Below are 20,268 nucleotides of genomic sequence, written 5' to 3'. Positions count from 1 at the left end.
AGACAGAGTCTACATAACTAGCTAGGTTGCCGAGTATAGACTGAGCGCTACTATGAAAACCTAGTAGCAATACCAACCGCGTCCTACTTTGAAAACTGAATTCCAAAGCACTAACTTGTAAAAGCAATCTTCATACGCTAGCTACAAGCTGCCGGGTGATCTCCTCGCGCGTGAGCAGAAGCACTATAATGTAACAGGCGTAAAGCAGTTAACCAGGTCAGTGGCTTACGCACAGCTAGCTCCTTGCGACTTAGATGTTCAGATCTTGCAATACTTGAGTGCATTGCTTCTAATTTGTATGTTGATGTTTATATTGGTCCTGTTCCTCCTGTCGGGGTTCCCTGAAGTACGTAGCAAATATTGCTATGCCAATGCAGGCCCCACTTGCCCGCACAATACGGACTGTCGGATTGCCCTCTGATACACCATGTCTTCTGACAAAAGGCAATAATCAAAGGGCTGCGGTAGCATATCAACAAACGTTTAGTATAAGCGTTCAATAAATGTCGTATCACAAACGCTTTTGCGACACATGCCTGCGAAACAGAAGGCCAGGCTATCCGTGATGTGGTAATTTCACAGCCATTCCAAGCCAGACACAATTGCAATCATTAGATTGGAACAAGACATCACCACATTTAAAATCCTCTCATAAATTAGTCGTGCCTTACGTTTCCTGCCCAGTTTGTGGACCAAGCGCTTAATTGGATGCGAGTTCCGAGTAGGGTCAATAAGGCTGTCGGTGTCACAACCTATTGCCAACAATCGGCAAGCTGATTCGTCATATTTTCACCGGTCCGCTTACTTGCATGGTTGCCTGACAGAGTCTGACAAAGTGCGCAGTTTTCGCCCTCATCATCAATCGAATAAAGTCTCTGAAGCCTTGCCGTATCCTGAACATTCGGGATTTCCTCTCTCACCAAGGTCTTAAATGCCCAGTCGAAGATGGCCCATAACAAGCAGCAACCTACACCGATGGACGAACTCTGGCGCAAAGCTGAGGCTAGATTCCAGCAACTGACGGGGTCATCACTACACATGAAGCCTGCGGCTACATTGAATGCATGTATCGAAAAGATCGACAAGATGGGTGGCACAGACGACGCAAGCGGCCAAGACGACGATCAAGGTCTCCAGAAAGCGAAAGAGCTTGGTATCGACACCTTGTACTACATCAAGCTTCTTGGGGGCGTCGCTGCGCAGGCTGCCAGTAATGTAAGATTTCAATCTGCAGAATAGGTTATTCAGACCAGGGCTCACTCTGTGAAGGTTTTCGCGCCGTCGAGTATGTGCTTCAATGCGCTAGCCATTCTCCTGGATATTCCCGGAAATGTCCACAAATTCCACCAAGCAATTGCTGGGATGTTTGAAACGCTGGGTCCTAGCTTGAGTGCTTTCAGGGTTTATGAAAGGATAGAAAACTTCAAAGACGTCGAGCCTGAGCTCAACCGAGCCGTACACGACCTCATGATCAGCTTCGTTGACATCTGCGCCTTATCCGTTCAGCTTCGCAATGGATCTAAATGGCGCAAATTCTGGAAGGATGCCAAGGCTGCGCTTCTGGACAAAGATTCGGGCGTTGCGGGTGAGATTGAAAACTTCAAGAGGCTGACCCAGGCCCACGCGACGGTTCAAGCAACGCAGACACTCAAGGTGGTGCTGGAAAGCGACAGCCATCTCAAGACCATTCTATACCAGAATGCAGAAATAGGCCGCAAGACCGACATAATAGTTAGCGATGTTGCCGTTTTGAGGGCTTCAAATGATAAGCGGACATTCGAAGATAACAAGCAGAAATATCTCAAGGTCATTAAGGAAAAGATTGGATGGGATGAAGTGGCAACGAAGCAATCGTGAGTAAATTCCTTTTCTTTATCTTACCTATTCTCAAGCCCCTCTTGAGCAAGAGGCACGCTTCTTCCACGGCTAGGACATCGCGATCTAGGTTGCAGAACATTAAGAAGATTAATTCAACTTTTGTGACATACCTTCAGTTGTAGCTGCTAATGCCGAATTTTGTAGTGAAACTACCTGTGAAAGACTGCTAAAGGATACCATGTCAGGAACAGGCAATTGGTTCAAGAACAAACAAGACTATGCGGAGTTCCATACTTGGGCTGAAAGGAACAGTCAGGACTCCAAACCAATCTTCCTTGTGGTTGGTCCCCAAAATACGGGGAAATCTATCATCATGTCCAACATGCGACGCCATCTTCAGTTAACGTACACGTCTCCTGCAAGGCTCTCGCCACGAACACTGATTGCGTCATACTTTTTCCCCTCTGTGGCGGAAAGAAGAGAAGAAAACCCGGCGAAAACAGCACTCAAATCTCTCGCCGTACAGCTTGCAGAGCGCGATAACGCATTCGCAAAGGCTTTGTCCCAAAGATGCGAAAAGGAAACTGATATAGACGCTAGAATCAGAGACGGTTCGTGCCAAGACCTTTGGGACTTTCTCGAAATAGCAGAGCCCAAAGGAAACACCGTTCATTATATCGTGATGGACGGACTTGTCTCCTTACAAAAGGAAAAGGCCGACCACTTCACTCAGATTTGGGACATTCTGGAGTCAGTAGGCCCATCCAAATCATCTTTAAGGATATTGATCTCGGTGAGACCGGATATGATATCTACAGAGATGTCGCGGATTTCTACCAACGTGGACATAGTGCGAGCCAATGCGGCAGACGTGCGCGAATACGTTACCCAGCAGCTGCGCAAGAACGATATCTTCCAGGACGACGATGACGACAAGCGAAGACAAGAAACCGAGAAAAGGCTTACAGCAAAGGTGGGCGGGGATTTCAACAAGATAAACACTGTCATAGAACAAATCAATGCCGTCTTCGATTCCAACGGTCCAGATACCGAGGTCGATCGAATACTCGACGATTCTAACGATGAGAAAGCTACCTCACTGAGTGTCATTAACAAACTCGAATCCAAGTTGAACATTGGAGAGATCAAAGAACTACAGGAATTACTGAGATGGATTATATATGGCGAGTACACATTCTGGTCGCTAGATGAGCTAAATGGTGCACTTGTGCGACGATCCTGAGATCCAAACTTTTGATGACTCTGAACTAATCTACATTGTGACCAGTTTCTCAAATTTGGAACAAAATCAATCGTCCGACTGCAAAGAAAAGTAGAGGAAGGGGGAAAATATTCCAGCATATTGGCCTTTGATGAAGACAAAGAAGTTAGCGTCGATGAGGGCATTGCAAATCTGCTACAACGGAAAGACAGGCAGTTCGGAGCCACAGACAACGCACCTCAGATCACCGCCAAGATAGAGATCACCAAGGGAGATATGAAGAGCATACAATCATTCTGTTGGGATCTCTCCAAGAAAGTGGCCCAGATCAGCTTCGACTTCGACAAGGCTGTAGAAGCAGGCAATGTTAGAGAAAGCCTTCAAGTAAACAAGATCGACTCACTTATTTCGATACTGAGAGCCTCTTTCAAAATTCTTGGAAACACCCCAGACAAGAAAACACAGGGCCTTGGTTCATACGTCCTTGCCTATCTACCTCAACATCTGGAAGCCCTTGAAGACACAAACACGCTTGACGCGCAGGAAATAAGAGACATCGGAGAAGGCCTTTATGCTGTCTTTGAGTCCGGCGACGTAGTGAAGCGCCACTGGGATGTGGTTGACTGGGTAATTTGGTATAGAGATGCGGCTGAAGTCACAATAATGCGACGATGGCTCTGCAACCCTAACATAAGGAGCAAACTCGGCACAAAGGATCGCAAATGGCTGGAGGAAGTCGAAAAAGATTCAAACCCGAATCAAGCTCTATTGAGACCCATTATGGAAATGGTGGCTCGTCGTTGGCTACAAGACACAGAGTGGCCAGTAGAAAGGCTGTTTGAGTGGCTTCGCGGATATCTGACGATGGTAAGATAGAAGCTTTTTCCTTGGGTCCCACTTTGCCTTTGAAGGAGACGCTCTTTTCCCAATCCAAGTATCTAACTTCGATCGATCATTTGTAGCCAAGTTCCGATGCTCCTGCTTCGGTGAAACAAGGTGAAGGACAAACGGTCCCCAATACGGAGAACGTCGACTCTCCAAGCCAGGAAATAAACATTGGCAGGGTTGCAAGCTGGTGTAAGGATGTATTACAAGTGAGAAATGAGGACTCGACCTGGTTCCAACGCCTCGGGGAGACTTTCAGTTCCCAGAGCCAATTTGACGAGGCTATCAAAGCATTCCAGAAAGCTATCGAGTTGAAGGACCCTGACCCGAAGCTATTGCACAAACTAGCGAGAGCGTATGCCGACGATGAGCAGCACCAGGAAGCCTGCCAAGTCCTTTATCAAGCAATAGAGTTATTTGAGAAAGAGACAGAACTGAAGAAGGCTGATCTCAGCAGCGTATATGTTGATTTGGGGCTTTGGCTTAGCGAGCTTGATGATCCGTCTGAAGCTATCACCGCAACAAAGAAGGCTGTCGATATCGAACCGGAGAACCATGAGGCTCAGTTCCGTCTTTTGGAAATTTATTTGGTCAACGATCGCGTTGAAGAGGCCTTCAACTTCGCCCATGGTATTTTTCAAACCTCAGGCACGAATCAGTCCGGCGTCCTTAGTCAAGTCCTTGAGCGAATGCTGCAGCCTGGCGTGGAAGACTCACTGTTCCTGAGGCTCTGCTCGATACTTCAGAGCCAGCAAACCGTGCTGACTCGTATCATCAATGAGATCTCTTCGATAGCTGAGAGACTTACAGAAGACGATGACTATGCCCGAATGGCCTCACACTTTTACAAGGGCTTGGCCGCATACTACTTCTGCGCCAACAACAAACCGATTCTACGCATTACGGCTCTTCGTTCTTGGCAGCAGTGCTTGGACCTTGCCCAAGAAATCCGGCAGACGATGTCACACCCTCCACAGTTGGCAGCTCTGGCAGCTCGGCTGATAAGCGCTCACCATTTCGAACAAAGCAGAAATCCTGAAGAGTCCACCAACCTGCGGGCCCATTTTGATCGAATGGCAGCAATGACTTCTTTCGCGACTCCTAGCCCCTTTATGCCATCAGCAGCTAGGGTACACATTGCTGCTTACCATCTCATCAAGAATGATGCACAGAGTGCTCGAGCATCACTGCGCGCTTGTATGGACTCAGCGTTTGACATACTATCCGACCAGGACAAAGATAATGATTCTCTTGGCTACATATATCTCGCTACATCACTGCTTCACTGTGGCGAAGACGTGGATGCTCTCTCAGCTTTAAGTCAACGTGTACCTTACCCAGACAAGGGGAACGTCATGTCATGGTTACTTGAATTTGACGGAGAGGACGATGACGACTTGGTGCGAAGCTTGACCTCAAGTCTTATTGCCACCATGGAGAAAGAGTGCAGTGAACGGGTCGCTCTTAAACCGGATCAGATCGATTATGTTCTCCATGAAATCGAGAAGCGCCTATCTGAAGACACTCGCCAGCACGACTGGATCGAAACAGACCATCAAGCGCAGACTAGCTTCGAAGCCTCCAACTCGAATGTACCTAGTGGCATAGAGAACCTATTGCCGGAACGCTCAGAGCCAGCTTCAGAACTGAGCAAAGCATATGCAAAAATCAAAGCGCGCTTGGAGTACTGGTCCGATTCCATAACTTACATCCCCACGTATAGTTTTTGCGATGGGTGCGGTGCTGCTTGGAACTTCGAAAATTCTATGCAAGCCTGTAAGTTCTGTTACGATGTTTCATTTTGCCAGAGTTGTTTCCGCATCCTCCAGGAGGGCGAGCCGCGGCGCCCGCAGACTGTCGCTGCTCTTGCGTGAAATCGGACGCACGAGTGGCTATATCTCCCAAAATGGGATAAGGAGACGTACTTGCAAAGCCTAAAGGGAAACGTCATGGTGGGCGGTCGGATCGTGGATTCGCTACGTGTGGGCGGCACGCTGGTGTCCACGTCCAGATGGTTGGAGGACTTGAAGACGAAATGGGGCTTTGTAAAAAAAGATGAGGAGAACCAGCCTCAAGATTGAAAGAATACAACCAACACTTGTTTCTCCTGCAGGATAATCAAATTCATTAATATGATCTTTGGCTGCTTAAGGACCAGGCTTGAATGAACTGTCTATAATATTAAGCTTAACTTCCCCGATTTCTTTTGAAGCAACTTTAAGGCCTTACTTAGCAGTGTTTGGTATTTAACTAAGATCGCATTCCCCACTCGCGGATCACTATTACTTCGCCTCACGAATGTTGGCACCCAGGGAGGGCTGTCTGGATTGAAAAGGAAGTCAACCAGTCCATGTACCACAACGGATTCAATTCTCTGAGGGACGATTCCTGTGAGCTAGACCCAAACTCGCCACCATGGCTATTGGCTGGTATATAGATGCGTTCGAGCCCGGCTTGGACCGACCACACGCTGGAAAGAAGGCAGTGCTACGTCTAGGCTATCACAAGAGGCCCGATGGCTGGCTAGATGAAAATTTTGCGCGGCTCTGTGGGCCGCTGCCTGGCGAAACTTACGTAGAGTAGGCATACCACTAACCAGGCTGGTTCTGAAATTCAAAATGAGGACTTTGTTCAAGAACGCCACCTAGCTTGACACGATCGCGCTGTATGGCCTGGCGAAAATGATAGGATTCATGGAAGAAACGGATGGAAAATCTTTTTTTAAGATGGTACGGGACGGTTCCATAGTGGCATATCATCTCCGAATAACCCTGTTTGAGATGTTCACATCGAACTCTACCATGGTTTTGCTTGGGAATTTCTGCTTTGCCATCTCATACAAGTCCATCATCGTTGCTTTCATTGGTCTCCAGCTGTTAGTCCGCTCAAAGATGAGTCTCGGGCTCTGTAACTCTGACATAGTGACTCTTCTTCTGGGAAAGCTATAGATTGTTGGGTCAGGAATGACACCAGGAGCCTGAAACCCGACAATCCATTTGTCGACGGCGCGCTGCTCGGGTGGGTCGAAGCCAGGAGTTGGCATCATCATTTCCACGTGGAACCATATTGTGGCTGATTGAAGAACGGGCATCTGGGAAAGTGCCTTCGACCAGGAGGCAAACAAAGGTTGCATTGTCTCCTCACAGGGAATGTTCAGGGGCGGGGGCCAGGAGCCTCTCCGAGTCATTGCGCCGGGTTTCGCCTTAAAGTGCCAGCCTCCATCTGGAGTGCAGATGCCCAGCTTCACAGTCATGTGCTTTAAGTGAGGCCACAGCGCAGATATTGACGATGTTGTTGCGATGGTATCACCGGGTTCGGCTTCAGAAGGCCAAAAGAGAGCGGCATCAAATGTTCCGCAAAGGTTGAGAGAGGTAAGATTCTGGGACAAGGTACGTATTGCCACACCTAGAGGATCGTACGATGGTGCTGCCGGATTTGCATGGCAATTAGGAAACGCAAAGCGAGGTTTGAATAACAAGTCTGTTGCCTCAATATCGTCCGTCTTCAAGCTGAATTGGCCTTGAATTAATCTCGCGATAAGTTTGGTTTTGGCAAGGGCTTCTGCGAGGTTACGGCGGTTTTCCCGAAGTGATACAGCATTCTTTGTAATCCTTGCCAAGTCCTGCTCAACTGTTTCCAGATCAATGCTGCGAACGTTTGGCAGTCGTGTAGAAAGCTCGATACCCGCTCGGAGGGCCACCTTGCGGTCGCTATCACAGAGTCCCAATCGAGATATGCATCCGACAGTTGGCAACGACTCAACTCCTACCAGTCCGATGTGTTGTGCAAGGTATTTGGACGGCTGGTCCCAGGTATCCAGTACCGACTTCACCCCGGAAATCTGCAGGAGCATTTTACTCTTGCTCCCGCTGGTAGCAGGATAAACATCTTGAGATAGGACTAGGAACAGGTGCCGCAAAGCCTCCGTGAAGGCAGCACTAAATTGCGCCTCTTGTTGGTTGCGCTGTTTGATGCTGGCTTCATTGAAAGAGACAACAACCGTAAAGTAAAGCTCATTAAGGTATGTGAGTCGGTGAGAATTCAAGAGAAGTCTTAGAATCTCCATATCTTCATTGGTGCTTTTGACATGAAGTTTAGAAAATGTGCGCCGTTCGATTACTCGCTGCCACCGTGTTGATAGCGTGGCGTAGGGAGCGAGGCCCTTTTTTGGCAGGTAGCCCGCAACCATGGCAATAAGCTCTTCCGGAAGTCTTTCCATATCGACGATGGAAGTCAGTTTGATGGATGTTGAAGGACAAAGATGCATGTGGTTGAGATTGAAAGCAGCCGTCCACCTCGATTGGGCAGAAACTCAGCTTGAGCTTTTGTTTTGGCAGACAAGCTAGTCAGCTAGGTACCGTTATGTACCGGCCGGTTTCGCGGGAGCGGCTCCACCCGCCCCGCACACATAATTCGGTACTTCAATATGTACATGATGTATGGCATCGCACTTTATCAGTGCCCGTCCTTCAGCTTCTACGGACTTACTTCTATAGCGAAGTAGGTGCGCCAAGAGCGACGCTCCCCCATGGTCACATCAAGGATGAGGTTCTTGATGGGTCAACCTTACGACCGCGCTCAATAACTCATGGAATAACACGGAAACCTAGAACATGTAGGAATAAGATGCATAATATTTCTGCCTTTTTGTTGTGGTGAGGTTTCATGGTTTGTAGGCCTTACCTATGGGACAGATTCACAGGAGGCTGTAATTCCAGTTACAATGGCCTACCAGCGACTCGGTGGCGTATCACATACCGTATAGTAGAAGTTGGCCAAACTTCACTTAAGCCTGGGCAATCTTGGGCCTGTATCTCAGCATTATCTGGAAGTCGAAATTTTGATAAGTCTTGATATTGTATGTCATATTTGACGACTATGTGTAAGATTCGCTAACCTTTGGCAGCTTGGCCGATATGATTCAACACTGAACTATAGCATAAGAATTTCTCCGGGCGGTTTGCTTGTCTCAGTCTTGGTTGCATCCTCACGCTGCCGAAGCAGACGCTCTCAGGGTTGCATCTAGTCGAAATTGCCATTCAAGTCGACTTTGAGCAAATTTGTCCAAGCGAACGGGAAGAAATACAGATTCGAATACTTAAAGATATCTCGTCCTTGCGGACCAGCTGGCTCACGTTTTCTACCGGATCAGCCTCACGGCCTGGTCTTTCATGCAATGGACTGGTGCCTACCAAACCTGCTACAAGAATGTCAACCTAAAGAGGCTACATATATCCTCCGCATAGGTGTACAATGGGGGCTCATTATTTCTAATCTCTTACTGCGATGGCACGTAGTTGCTTGAGTAAAGTCAAGTGTAAGCCTTAACTCCCCGAAGCGTACCATAGTACCGAGTAGAATAAGTGTGGAATTCGTGAAGGCGCCGCAACCGGGCTAACCAGCAGAGATGGCACAGCGCAGCCGCGGGCCACTATGAGTGCGGAGCACACTAAGTTAGTGCTATAATCAGCACTTGGGGGCATTACGGGGTCTAGAGTACTAGGATAACATCCATTCAGTTGGACCCAGGTTCAGCATTGCATCGGCGAGGTCGGAGCACCAAGCCACGCCTACAGAGTGTGCCGACTCTGATGTGTCTCTTCACATGTATTCACACATGTGCCTGATGGACCACGGGATTGAGGCGGCGCTATTGGTCACCCGCCGTCCACGGAGCCATGCAAGGGCCGTAAAGCGCAAGTGCCAAGATTTGAGAAAGAACTAGTTCCAACCGCGTCGGCTATGCTAGAGACTGGTACGCCTGCTTAGTGGTTTGCTGCCTGTGGAACATACGACGCTTGCTGGGTAGAGGTGGGCTTGAACGCGGATCGAGGAGAGCTGGAGCTCGGCTCTGCTTAGCTAATACCCTCTCTCTAATACAACAAATCTTCACTCTCAATTCTTACCATAACCATCTCTGTGACTTTCTAACCTATTTTTAACCCCGTTCTTGCTTTTTGCGTAAGTTTCTCCAACAATCAGCCCTTACTCAATCCACCATTAACTTATTTAGTCGTCACCTCCAAGATGACTTCACAACATCCGCATCTCCCTCTACCTGACTACTTCTCCAAGTTTGCCAGCAACTACGTTCGCTAGACCGGTAACGCGACATTCAACATTCTCGTCGAGGTTATCACCGAGAATGTGCAGACTTCTGCCAACCCTATTGGCAAGGACTCGGTCGTGCATGACACGGCGGCTGGGCCTGGTATAGGTGCCGCGGCAATCGTCGCCCGCCTCCCCAGTAGCGACTTGCCAAAAGAGATGCTGGTCTCAGATAATGTCGCTATGATGGTGTCGGCCGCACGCGAGTCCCTCATCGCCTCTCCACTACCCCACGTCGATTGCAAGGAGCTCGACTCGCAGGACCTGTCGTCGTCGGTACCTGACAACTACTTTACCCATTCGATCAACAACTTTAGCATATTTACCTTTGTTCGCCCCATTGGTGCCCTCCGCGAGGTGTACCGCACGCTCCGGCCTGGCGGCCTCGCTGTCGTTACCTGCTGGCGTCGCTTCGCGCCCATGTTTATCGTACATGCCGCCCAGAAGAAGATTCGCCCGGACCTGCCACTCATGCCTACCCCAAGTCCAGAGTTCTACAAAGAAGGCGTGCTACAAAATGTGGCTGAGGAGAGTGGTTTTGCTAAGGAATACATAACAATGGTCGACAAGGTACTAGTTATTACTGAGGACGAAAATATAGCTGGGCTCACCATGCTCATGTCGGGTCCTATGATGAGTAAGGCGCGGGAGGGGTACACAGAGGAAGAGGAACTTAGATGGATTGACTCCGTCAGACAGTCCGTGAAGGAAGAGATAGAGCAATTTGGGGGGGTTAGATTCGAGGCCTATGTTCTCCTAGCTACCAAGTAGATGGCCTTAAGCGTATCTGCACCGGAAGAAGGAAATAGAGAAACGAATGGCACGCCTTGAAGTATCAGCCCGCGTCACCCCCTGATTTGATCTTTATCGCTCATTCCTCTTTGTATGGATGCAGCGGCATCAGACACACACGTAAATACATGAACTTTAACCAGGCTATCAATGTAAGAACACGATCACTTCATCCGAGTCCAACTCAAAGTGAGCCCCGCGAGATATCCACCCCTTCTTCGGCAACGCATACCACAAATTGCCGATGTCTGGCCTATGTCTTTCGTTCACAGTTTCCGTCCCACGGCCCTGTCATCTTGTCGGTTATCGAAAGTATGCATACTCTGTGACCGATGCGGGTGAGGATTAGTGTAGTACTGAAGGGAAAGGAGAAAAATCGGGAGACCAGACAACGATGTTACATCCAAGTGACTTGTTAACATCATGGAATCTCTCCGGTGGTTGTGTTCCAACACGAGAGGGAAAATTTGGGGCATCAGCCTGCGGCCGTGTGGCACTGCAAAAGGCTTTGATACACGGCTTCGAGGTCAGTTCAGGGACGGTCGTACCGAATCCCTTCCGACTGTTATGGTGTGAAACCATGTTGATAGAAATACGATGCGTCAGGGCCCGGTCTTATGTACATAGTGCATATTGCTTGATAAATTCACAGCTTAATCGCCTTTTTAGATCGTGGGCTGCACAATGGGCGCTGCAAGGGAGGTAGTATCCTGGTTAGTTGGTAATCAATTTGGTCGCCGCCCGAAGCTCCCGGCTCGCATTCTGGCAGCCTTGGAATTCCTCTCATGCTGAATCTCCTAACCCACCGGCCAGGGATTAACAGATACGTCTTGTTATTTCCCAGTTTCTCTTCCGAATTCCAACAACAGCAGAGTATATCACATCACCGTCAAAGTAGAAGAATCCGAAGAGCTCACGCAGGCGTCTGGACAAGCAGGAACGGATCCTCTAGCCGCAGGCACCACCAAATTGATCCTGCGTTTTACCGATCCAGCTGCCAATCTGAATAATGATGTCCTTGTCGAGAGTGAAGTTGCTAGCATGGCGCTCGCCCGTGCGGCTCTGACTTCGCTGGCCCGTCCCATCGTCCCGCGAGTGTACGGATGGAAACAGGCATCCACGCGGGGCCAAGAGGTTGGGTGGATTCTGATGGAGTACCTGCCCGGTGTCGTCTAACAAGCCGAGGCACTCAAGAAGAAGGACCGCGAAACAAAACGTGAGGTCCTAGCGCAGATTGCCAAGATATTTCGGTCTATTCAGCAGTATGACCTTCCGGCTTCCGTCCAGGGATACGGTGGCCTTGCGTTTGCCAACGATGGGAGCATTGTTGTCGGAGCAACGCCAATTTATGGCGCTAGAGGGGTATGCAAGATATATTACGAATTGTATCGTCAGTATGTTTGTCCATTATCCTATGCTGTAGGTATACTCATCAGCAATCGCCAGGTGTTTGGAGACGCAGCTCAAGCTCCTGGATGTAAGTGATATTATCGGCGGTTGGAAGGAACTCGAGTTCAACTTGCGCGAACGGATCGAGGCATTCGTAAAGAATGGATTCATGTCGCTACTGGAAGCAAGCACGGACGCAAAACCTCGTCCAACCCTGGTGCATGGAGATTTCGGTCAGCCTCTTTTCGTTATTCATCACTACAAGCCACTTCCACCTGGTTACACCAATACTCACAAAGTTATGTATATTGCAGATTTACACAACCTCCTATTTGACCCGGAAACTAATACTATTTACTGCCCTTCTGGATTTCAACTTCAGTCATATCGCGTCTCGTGCCGACGAGTTATTCTATTTGTTTGATCAGCTCCACAGCCTGCTCGTCCCGCGAGGGGCGGTTGATCTTCTCCGAGAACAGCTACTCCATGGCTTCGGTGAGAAGAAGACAGAGAGCGAAATTAGTGGGTGGATAGACTGGGAACTCGCGATGCTCATCGACGAGGCTTTTGTTGCTGCAGGTGTACAACGGCCTGTAGACATGATGCCAGGCATCGAGCCGTTGTCGGACCTGTACTGGTTCTTGCAGAATATCAGCCCGGGAATACTCTTCTTGCCTCAGTTCCTTCTTAAGGCATCTCCAGAAAGAATCCAAGCCAAGAAGAAACAGGTCGCAGGCGATCTAGAGCGGACATGAGAGGTTTGGGGATATTGAGTGCCCTGTGAAACACGGCTAATTAGACCGTACTGTAGTTCACATTTACCTATGTATTCATCTCAATTCACTCTGACGCCTAGACTGTACTGAACGTTGAAGGTCAGCTACAAAATGTCCCAAGTGGGAGCCGATGACAATTACTGCAGGCGACCCAGAGTTTTGGATCCGTCTAGTACGGGAAGTTGGATTAATTCATTTTTGAGTACATCTAGCAACTACTCATTTCTGACTAATGGTGACGACCTGACGTCTGATCCCAGGCATCATCCCAGGTTTGGATAGGAAGCATAGAGCTGACAGGCGACACGGGTATTTCTTCCATCTCCTCGCCTCGGTGAAAGCTCGAGCTGTCAGATACATTCCTGTGCAGTAATGTGGTTCGTTGAGAAACACGCAAGTATCCTATACCACTCAACGATTCCTCACGCTGGTGCTCTGGAGGACTTGTTTCAGGCGTGGTCGCTTGCACTGGTCTTTCTTCATTTATAGAGAAAGCCTTCTCGTTTTGTGAAGCGCCTGGCATAACACAGATTGCATATCGATCTCCGCAAGCATCAGTGGACGGTTGCCATCCCAGACAGAACACTGCAAGCTTATCAAACATCCCAGCCAAATCTCCAGTACCAGTCCATTCTGCACCGGCCGGCAAGTATTGCAATAAGTTGCCGTCTGACAGCAGTGCCGCCACGCTTGCAATGCTGGTCGGGCTCCGTGGAAGTACATCCGTATTCCGCATGAGGAACCAGCCGACCATGGAGCACACCAGTGTCGCCACCAGGAGAGCCTCGATGACATGTGTTGAGGCAGGGTCCTGCACGACCCGACGACGAGTCGAAGTATCATCAACGATGGCGGGGTTGCTTGTTGTCTGGTTCATTTGGCCAACAACTGAGATACCGGCAGGTATGTCTGTTGAGGATGGACGGACCGAACCGCGGTAGCTGCTGCTTGCGACCTGAGCTCGGATAATGCCATGGTGAAATTTTATCACATCTGCCACAATATGAGCATTTGATGGGTCCTCAAGCAGCGCCAGCGGCATGCCATAACGGCTTGTTGTGGCAAGGGTGAAAAAGGTATCCAGGTTCATTACACCAGTCATTGGAACCAGTCGATAATAGATATAGTTGTCCTTGTGTTCTTGCGGGATCGCCATGGCTCGCATTGTTGCCTCGTCGGGTCTGGGAGGGTACGCCGGATCTATGCGTAGGTCAGGCCCTAAGAATGTTGTCGAAACATCGACGCTTTCGTAAGATTCGTTACAGCCCATAGCAGACGCGGATACAACAGCGCCGGTGTTACCCTCGGAGGGCCTTGACCAGCTACCCCACATATATAGAAAATCACTACAGCCGGTCACAAAACTCCCGGCCATCGCGGCATCTCCATATCCAAAATATCCGCTGGTTGCGTTCACGTCCGTGCCCAAGAGTAGGTTGGTGCCAATATCCGGGTCCATGTTGCAGCTTTCTCCCTTTATCACTACTCTGAGAGGATTCAGATAGTTGTACTTGGCTGTGGAATTATGGCTTGCGTCTCTGTAATAACGTGTAACGTTGGTGCCAAGAGTGATGTTGGCCTGTATCTCTGATTGGTCATATATTTTGCAAGAGAGGTGCGACCTCATGGCCGATACTGTGGCATTGATCATAAAGTTGGACGAGTTGTGATTGTTTGAACCATCTGAGTCAATGCCTGTGAGCTCAACTTCTGGGAACACAAGGTCTTCATAAGTGAAGGCGGGATACGAAAGGTTACTTAGGAATATTAACGATGAAGCCAGGATCCCTTCTCCATCCGGTACCGCTCCTGATTCAAGCTTTCCTGTATATATCAGGCTTTTTGTATTCAAAGCGGCTGGGAACACCGTTGGGACCGAGGTCGTATAGAACAGAGACGCGGTAAAGATGGTGAGCAGGGACGTGAGTGCCACAGTAGTTGTAGATGCTAACGCCGCGTAGCTTTTTGTGGTAATTTCTTTGACGATGGTAGGAAGGGTAAAGCGGTCGACGAGGTCGAGGCCAACAGAAGTTTCAAAAGTGGCGCCCCGGCTGAGGTTCACGTAAGGTGTCAGGGCTCTGGTGTCGAAGTCAACCCCGGCAAAATACATGCCAAATAGAGTAAGCACCACGGCTGGGATTGTAGTCCATAGATAATGAACATAAGTCTCATCTCCTGCATCGCCAAGTCCCTTGTCTGACTGGGAAATCTTGAGCGTGACCTCCAGCACAACAATGATAGCGATCAGTATGGCATAGACACCAATCCGTAGTATCGGACGAAGCGTCCTAGGGTGAGAATTATGCCTTTCACTCCCCCGTACTTCCAAGTCGTCATTCGTGGGCAGTCTCTGATGGTTATGGACGGCAAAGCACCCATTCTCGGTTTTCGTTTCGTACTCCCAGCAGTCCATGAGATCCCGAAGGCTATCCAGGCTTGCAGCTCCCATGCCATGCAGTGAGTTCAGGAACACTCGGCTGTTTGCTAGTAGCGCAGCAGTGCCGATGAGACTGCTAGGACTCCGAGGGAGCACAGGTTGGCGAACTGTCATGCACCAGATGACAAATACCAACCCAATAGCAAGTATAAGGAAACCCGTCATTAGATGGGCAGCCAAGCTTCGTACAACCAAGCGGTCCTGTTCTACCCAAGCGGAACCTTCGATAGGGGTTGTGGCGACCTCAGTCAATAAGTTATGAGCAATAATGGCTCCATATTGTTGATAGTAGGTTTGAACGAAGTGGAGGAGACTTGATTCGTCGAAGAAAGACTCAACAGAAGGTAAGCCTGTCGTCACATTCGAGAGCTCCAGAGCTGCGCGCATTGGCTGGTCGACATCCACTTGCACGTCGCGAACGTCTATCAAGGACGTTTTGGTGTACTCTGTCTGCAAATCTGTCCATAACAAATTCAGGAAGCTACCAAAAAAAGCGGTCATAATATCCCAAGAGCGAACCTGGTTCAGCTGTCGAGGTGCTGACTCGCTGGGGATCGAAATGTATGTTTTCGTATCGTTTTTGATGAGATCGATGGGCCTGACGCCGTAAGTAGGCTTGCATATCAGCCCCGTTGATCTTATTAGGGTGCTGGAAACATTGTAGACATCCTGGACGGCGGGGCGCTCGACGTGCTGCGCAAATACCATGTCTGTATAGTTTATAGTCGACGAGATGATTCCAACCCGATAAAGATCTTCATTGAGGGTCGACCCGTTACACCCTCCCTGCAGGAACCGAAGGAAAGTCGAAGGAGTACCGATTTGCCGTGCAGCAGATGGGCCAAACATCGGCAGAAACATACTGCATTCGGCAGACTCAAGGGTCATTCTCACTCGGGTGTAGTCCGTCTTGTTTATGACAGCCCGGTTTGAGTCCACCAGGCTAATCTTTGCGCTTTCGCAGTCTAACCCGGCGGAAAAGCCATCTACAGTTGCACTGAAGTGGTTGGTTTTGGGTGTCATGGACTCCACAAGTTGATAAGCCCAGTCTGACGTAAACCCGTCAGATGCCGTGCTGTTGAAGCGGATTAGGCCCTCGAGCGTATAATATGCCAAGGGCGAGTTCCTGATCCCAGTTGAGTTCTCGGCGAATCTGCTTTTGAGAACCAACGGGACCTCTGAACGAAGCACCTGAACAGGAGACAGGGTAATTAATGCCGTCGATATGACAATCAGCACTCTGATGATTATGAGATTTGCTGACGCAGCCACCACAGAAAAATCCATGTTTCGGACGGCTTGAAAAATTGAGATGGGAAGCCACATGGATAAGTAGTCCAGTAGGACAGTTTGCTTGGCCCCGCCTGGACCTCGAGACATTCGGCTCCATGGTGCAGCGAGCTTGGCCTGGCAAGCAACTCTCGCCCAGAACGATGCCAGCAGCGTAAGGAACGCAGTCGGGCCGTACGTCCATAAGTAATGGAGCCGCTCTTGGCTTGTGCCCAGGCCTATTTGCTTATCAGAGGCAACGACCAGTCCTTGAAGAATAATGATGCATATCAAAAATATAATGATAAATAGCGTAAGGGTTCTTCGTCGAAGGTAAGGCGCATGCCATCCTTCCGTGGCTGTGTGATGCGGATCAACTATAGGAACCTTGGAGGCACCTGGAGACTCGCTCTCCCAATGAGGCGGCGCGAGGTGCACATAATCCCGTGCATGGTTATCGACATTGATGTGTGTCTCAGGCGTTGGCTTTGAAGCAGAAGTGATATGCGAGGCCATGATGCTCGGGTGCTGGTCTTCACGACATGTTGCGCATGAATTACTTCAGGCACTAAAGTGAGGATGCTGTGTATCATGAAATGCTTACGACTTCAGAAAAGGGATGATCGAGCTGCATCCTGAAGATCTCCAGCAGTGGCACTTGGACCCTTGCAGAAAATCTAAATTAGGATATGGAGTGACGTCGGTGCGGCTATCTGGTCAGCATTTGCTGCAGAATTAACCTGGAATTCCTGCGGCGCAGCAATCCGTACAGGCAATGGGCATGTCGATCATATGGATACAGGAAGCCGTCCGTGCACCCAACGAAAAGACATGAGATTTTGGAGTACGTGCCAAATTTCCACAATGACAAACGTGAAATCACTGTAGGTGGAAATCAACAATTAATCTAGTCTAGCTGTGAACGAATCTAGCGGAGCTGCTTCACGCTCGAACCCTGGATCACGCTCGTAACCAGTACGCCTGTCCCCAATAATTTGGAATGCCGATAGGACCTGAATGTCCTACAATCGCTGTGAAGGAGCACGTCAGAACAGGACTCTTCCGTCCACATACTTGATCCCTTTGCTATGTGCGATGCTTTGCCACCCAAGACTCACGTACTTGAGATATTGCGATCGCTGGCGCGTCCTCCTACAGTACCTATCACCAGTAGAGAAAGTTCCACTGCAGCAAATCGACACCACACTTTATGCCACCGCTCTCCCTTCAGTATTACTTATCACAATTCGGTTCAATTCCTCGCCTTATCTTATCCCAATCTATCAAGAGTGATGTCATTATATATCCATTTGATTAGCCAAAACAGAGCCGCATCTGCAAGTGATAATTTGACTCGGCCGTGTGCCTTCCATCCACAACCCGGCCCCACCACACATTCTCGGCCCCCAATTGCTCTTGTTCTGCCCATACTTCTTCTAGTAAAGGCACTGTGCTATTGAACATGTGATATCTTGTTCTGTCGTTCCAAATGCCGCAGTGTTGAGGATTTTCCTGCGTATTGATTCATCGCCCAGCTTGCAGCCAGCAAAAAACAGTGGTAATAAGACCTGCCTGGCGATCATGCGGTCGTCGCGGCATGCGAATATGTGATCTGTCACGACCCTGGCGCGCAACAAGACGGATGTCGGCATTTGACTTCCAGGCTTCCACGAAAACACCTTATCTATGTAGAGAAGGAGGCCATACCTCCATGCTTCAGAGCAGTGCATGGCATCCTGATCGTGTTGCAAAGATTCTTTGTCTTAATAAGCGGACGGGGGAGGGAAATGATGCCACGAGTGGAGAACCTTCGCGATGTCTGAGATTATAGTATTGTCAAATGTGGCGTCGTGTATCGATGATGACTTCCTCTTCTCTGCACTTAGGCGTGCTAATCGCATAACTGTCTCCACGAGCTTTTGAGGGCATCCACATAGGCTGTAGTAGTCCAAGTCGTCTTCGTTACGGTTTGATAACACGGCTTCGAAATATGCGTACGGAAACACACAGTCCTCTCGAGATACCAGACTGGTGATGGCATCCCACCTGGGACAGTCAGCTTGGAACTAGTCATCTTGGCAAGGTTATCGGCAACGTACCACGTCAGCATTCCTACTTGTGCAAGTACCCGGGCAGATATAGCCCATCGTCTGATGCCGCCGCATGCCTCGAGGAGGGCGTAGGCGCCCGAAAGGTGTATTCTCCAATTTCCAAGGGCGGATTGGGTCTCCTGGAAGCGGTTATAAGCTAGATTCAGCAATATGCTGGAGCGCCGGTAAGGTTGCTTACATCTAACGAGAAGAGACTTATAATTGCAGCAAGCATACTGTATGCATCTTCTGGTTCAAGGGGCGTCCTTAGACGTTCACGGAGCAATCGAAGTGCGGTATGGCAACGCTGCTGGCTCCGGGTACTTTCTACATGATGGCCAGCTAATGCCATTACAGCGTGAACCAAAAATAGAGGTTCCAGATTAAGGCGTGTACCGTATCGGAACGGATTGATCTGGAGGTCCAAAGTTAAAGGGATTTTGCAAAACTCCTGGTTGTCTGAGACTTTGTCAGATAATAACATCAGAGAGAGGAGTGGGATTCCCGTACATATTTCGAGAACAGGCTCAAACTTGTGATAGATGTTATCGTACAATATACTCGATAATGGCAAATCAACTTCAGAGTGGCCTGGTGAGTACGAGACTGCCGTAAGACGCGACCCAGTCGCCCCAGTCTGCTTCAAGCTTTGGTTGGAGTTGTCAGTGCAAAACATAATGATAAAAGCGAAGATAAGGAGAATCGCCGGGGCATCGATGGCGAGTACCCCTGTGACTCAAGTTGGCGGTCGTCGGCATCGTGTTTTTCGGACGTGGTAGCTGATGCGTTTGGTGGTGGCCGAGGAATGCGTCGACTTTGACAGGTAAAAAACGGTGACAAAATTACAATAGCCACTTTATTACCTACAGGATGAGTTTGAGGGAAAAGACTCGGGGTGCTTTCGTATGAAGGCCGGTTCGTCATGTTTTTCGCACAAGGCGGCTGGCTCAACTGGCTTGAATAGGTAATGGCCTAAATAGGCAATAAGCTTAACAAGGTAAGGCACTGGAGGATGATCCTGGGAGGCTGAGGCTTGCGCTAGAACGCCCTCGCTTACACGCTCGACTGCCCCACCACCGCAGGTTATTTGGTCAGGATACGATGTACCGTCAAGGCTAGCGGCGGGTGAAGCACGACACGCATAATGCCGCCGTCCTGTTGGGTATTGGCTGAACGGATTGTCGCTTCAGAAAGCCAGAAACGACAGACCCTTCGCTCAATCCAGTGCTTTAGGCGTTGGCTTAGCTGATATAATCGTCTGTCATTGGAGCTTCTTAAATTTTAGTATCTGCGCCTGTACACCCGTCTTCCGGTGGCCTCAATCTCTTCAGAACTTTGGACTATAACTAGTCCATGGAATGTGCGAGCTTCATGGGAGACCCTATAGCCTAGTCTCGGCCAGGACTCTACTTGGAAAGATCAAGTCGGATCTAGCCTGGTTTCTCCACAACGAAATTGTTGTTACGGGAGCTTCCACCACCA

The 20,268-nt window shown here is 49.3% G+C and overlaps 5 protein-coding genes across 5 annotated transcripts; 2 read left to right on the top strand and 3 right to left on the bottom strand.

Annotated features, from left to right (window-relative positions):
• Positions 1 to 945: 945 nt before the first annotated feature.
• JN550_003495 (uncharacterized protein) lies at positions 946 to 5,799 on the top strand (the record flags this gene model as incomplete). The annotated part of the gene is made up of 5 exons (XM_049314906.1): positions 946 to 1,215; positions 1,270 to 1,853; positions 2,023 to 3,046; positions 3,107 to 3,907; positions 4,003 to 5,799. The coding sequence occupies 5 exons, from the start codon at positions 946 to 948 to the stop codon at positions 5,797 to 5,799; spliced, it is 4,476 nt and encodes a 1,491-aa protein (XP_049174686.1).
• Positions 5,800 to 6,680: 881 nt separating this feature from the next.
• Positions 6,681 to 8,144, bottom strand: JN550_003494 (uncharacterized protein; the record flags this gene model as incomplete). The annotated part of the gene is made up of 1 exon (XM_049314905.1): positions 6,681 to 8,144. One exon carries the CDS (start codon positions 8,142 to 8,144, stop codon positions 6,681 to 6,683), a length of 1,464 nt encoding a protein of 487 aa, XP_049174685.1.
• Positions 8,145 to 9,952: 1,808 nt separating this feature from the next.
• JN550_003493 (uncharacterized protein) lies at positions 9,953 to 10,804 on the top strand (the record flags this gene model as incomplete). Its single annotated transcript, XM_049314904.1, has 2 exons — positions 9,953 to 10,015; positions 10,079 to 10,804. The coding sequence occupies 2 exons, from the start codon at positions 9,953 to 9,955 to the stop codon at positions 10,802 to 10,804; spliced, it is 789 nt and encodes a 262-aa protein (XP_049174684.1).
• Positions 10,805 to 13,219: 2,415 nt separating this feature from the next.
• Positions 13,220 to 17,212, bottom strand: JN550_003492 (uncharacterized protein; the record flags this gene model as incomplete). Its single annotated transcript, XM_049314902.1, has 1 exon — positions 13,220 to 17,212. The coding sequence occupies one exon, from the start codon at positions 17,210 to 17,212 to the stop codon at positions 13,220 to 13,222; it is 3,993 nt and encodes a 1,330-aa protein (XP_049174683.1).
• Positions 17,213 to 18,459: 1,247 nt separating this feature from the next.
• Positions 18,460 to 19,462, bottom strand: JN550_003491 (uncharacterized protein; the record flags this gene model as incomplete). The annotated part of the gene is made up of 4 exons (XM_049314901.1): positions 18,460 to 18,742; positions 18,796 to 18,926; positions 18,986 to 19,245; positions 19,297 to 19,462. 4 exons carry the CDS (start codon positions 19,460 to 19,462, stop codon positions 18,460 to 18,462), a joined length of 840 nt encoding a protein of 279 aa, XP_049174682.1.
• Between the last annotated feature and the right edge of the window lie 806 nt (positions 19,463 to 20,268).

Source organism: Neoarthrinium moseri (assembly GCF_022829205.1).
Source record: "Neoarthrinium moseri strain CBS 164.80 chromosome Unknown scaffold8_Wmoseri_CBS_16480, whole genome shotgun sequence".
In the NCBI taxonomy this organism is placed as follows: domain Eukaryota; kingdom Fungi; phylum Ascomycota; class Sordariomycetes; order Amphisphaeriales; family Apiosporaceae; genus Neoarthrinium; species Neoarthrinium moseri.
This window is presented reverse-complemented; position numbering and strand designations above follow the sequence as displayed.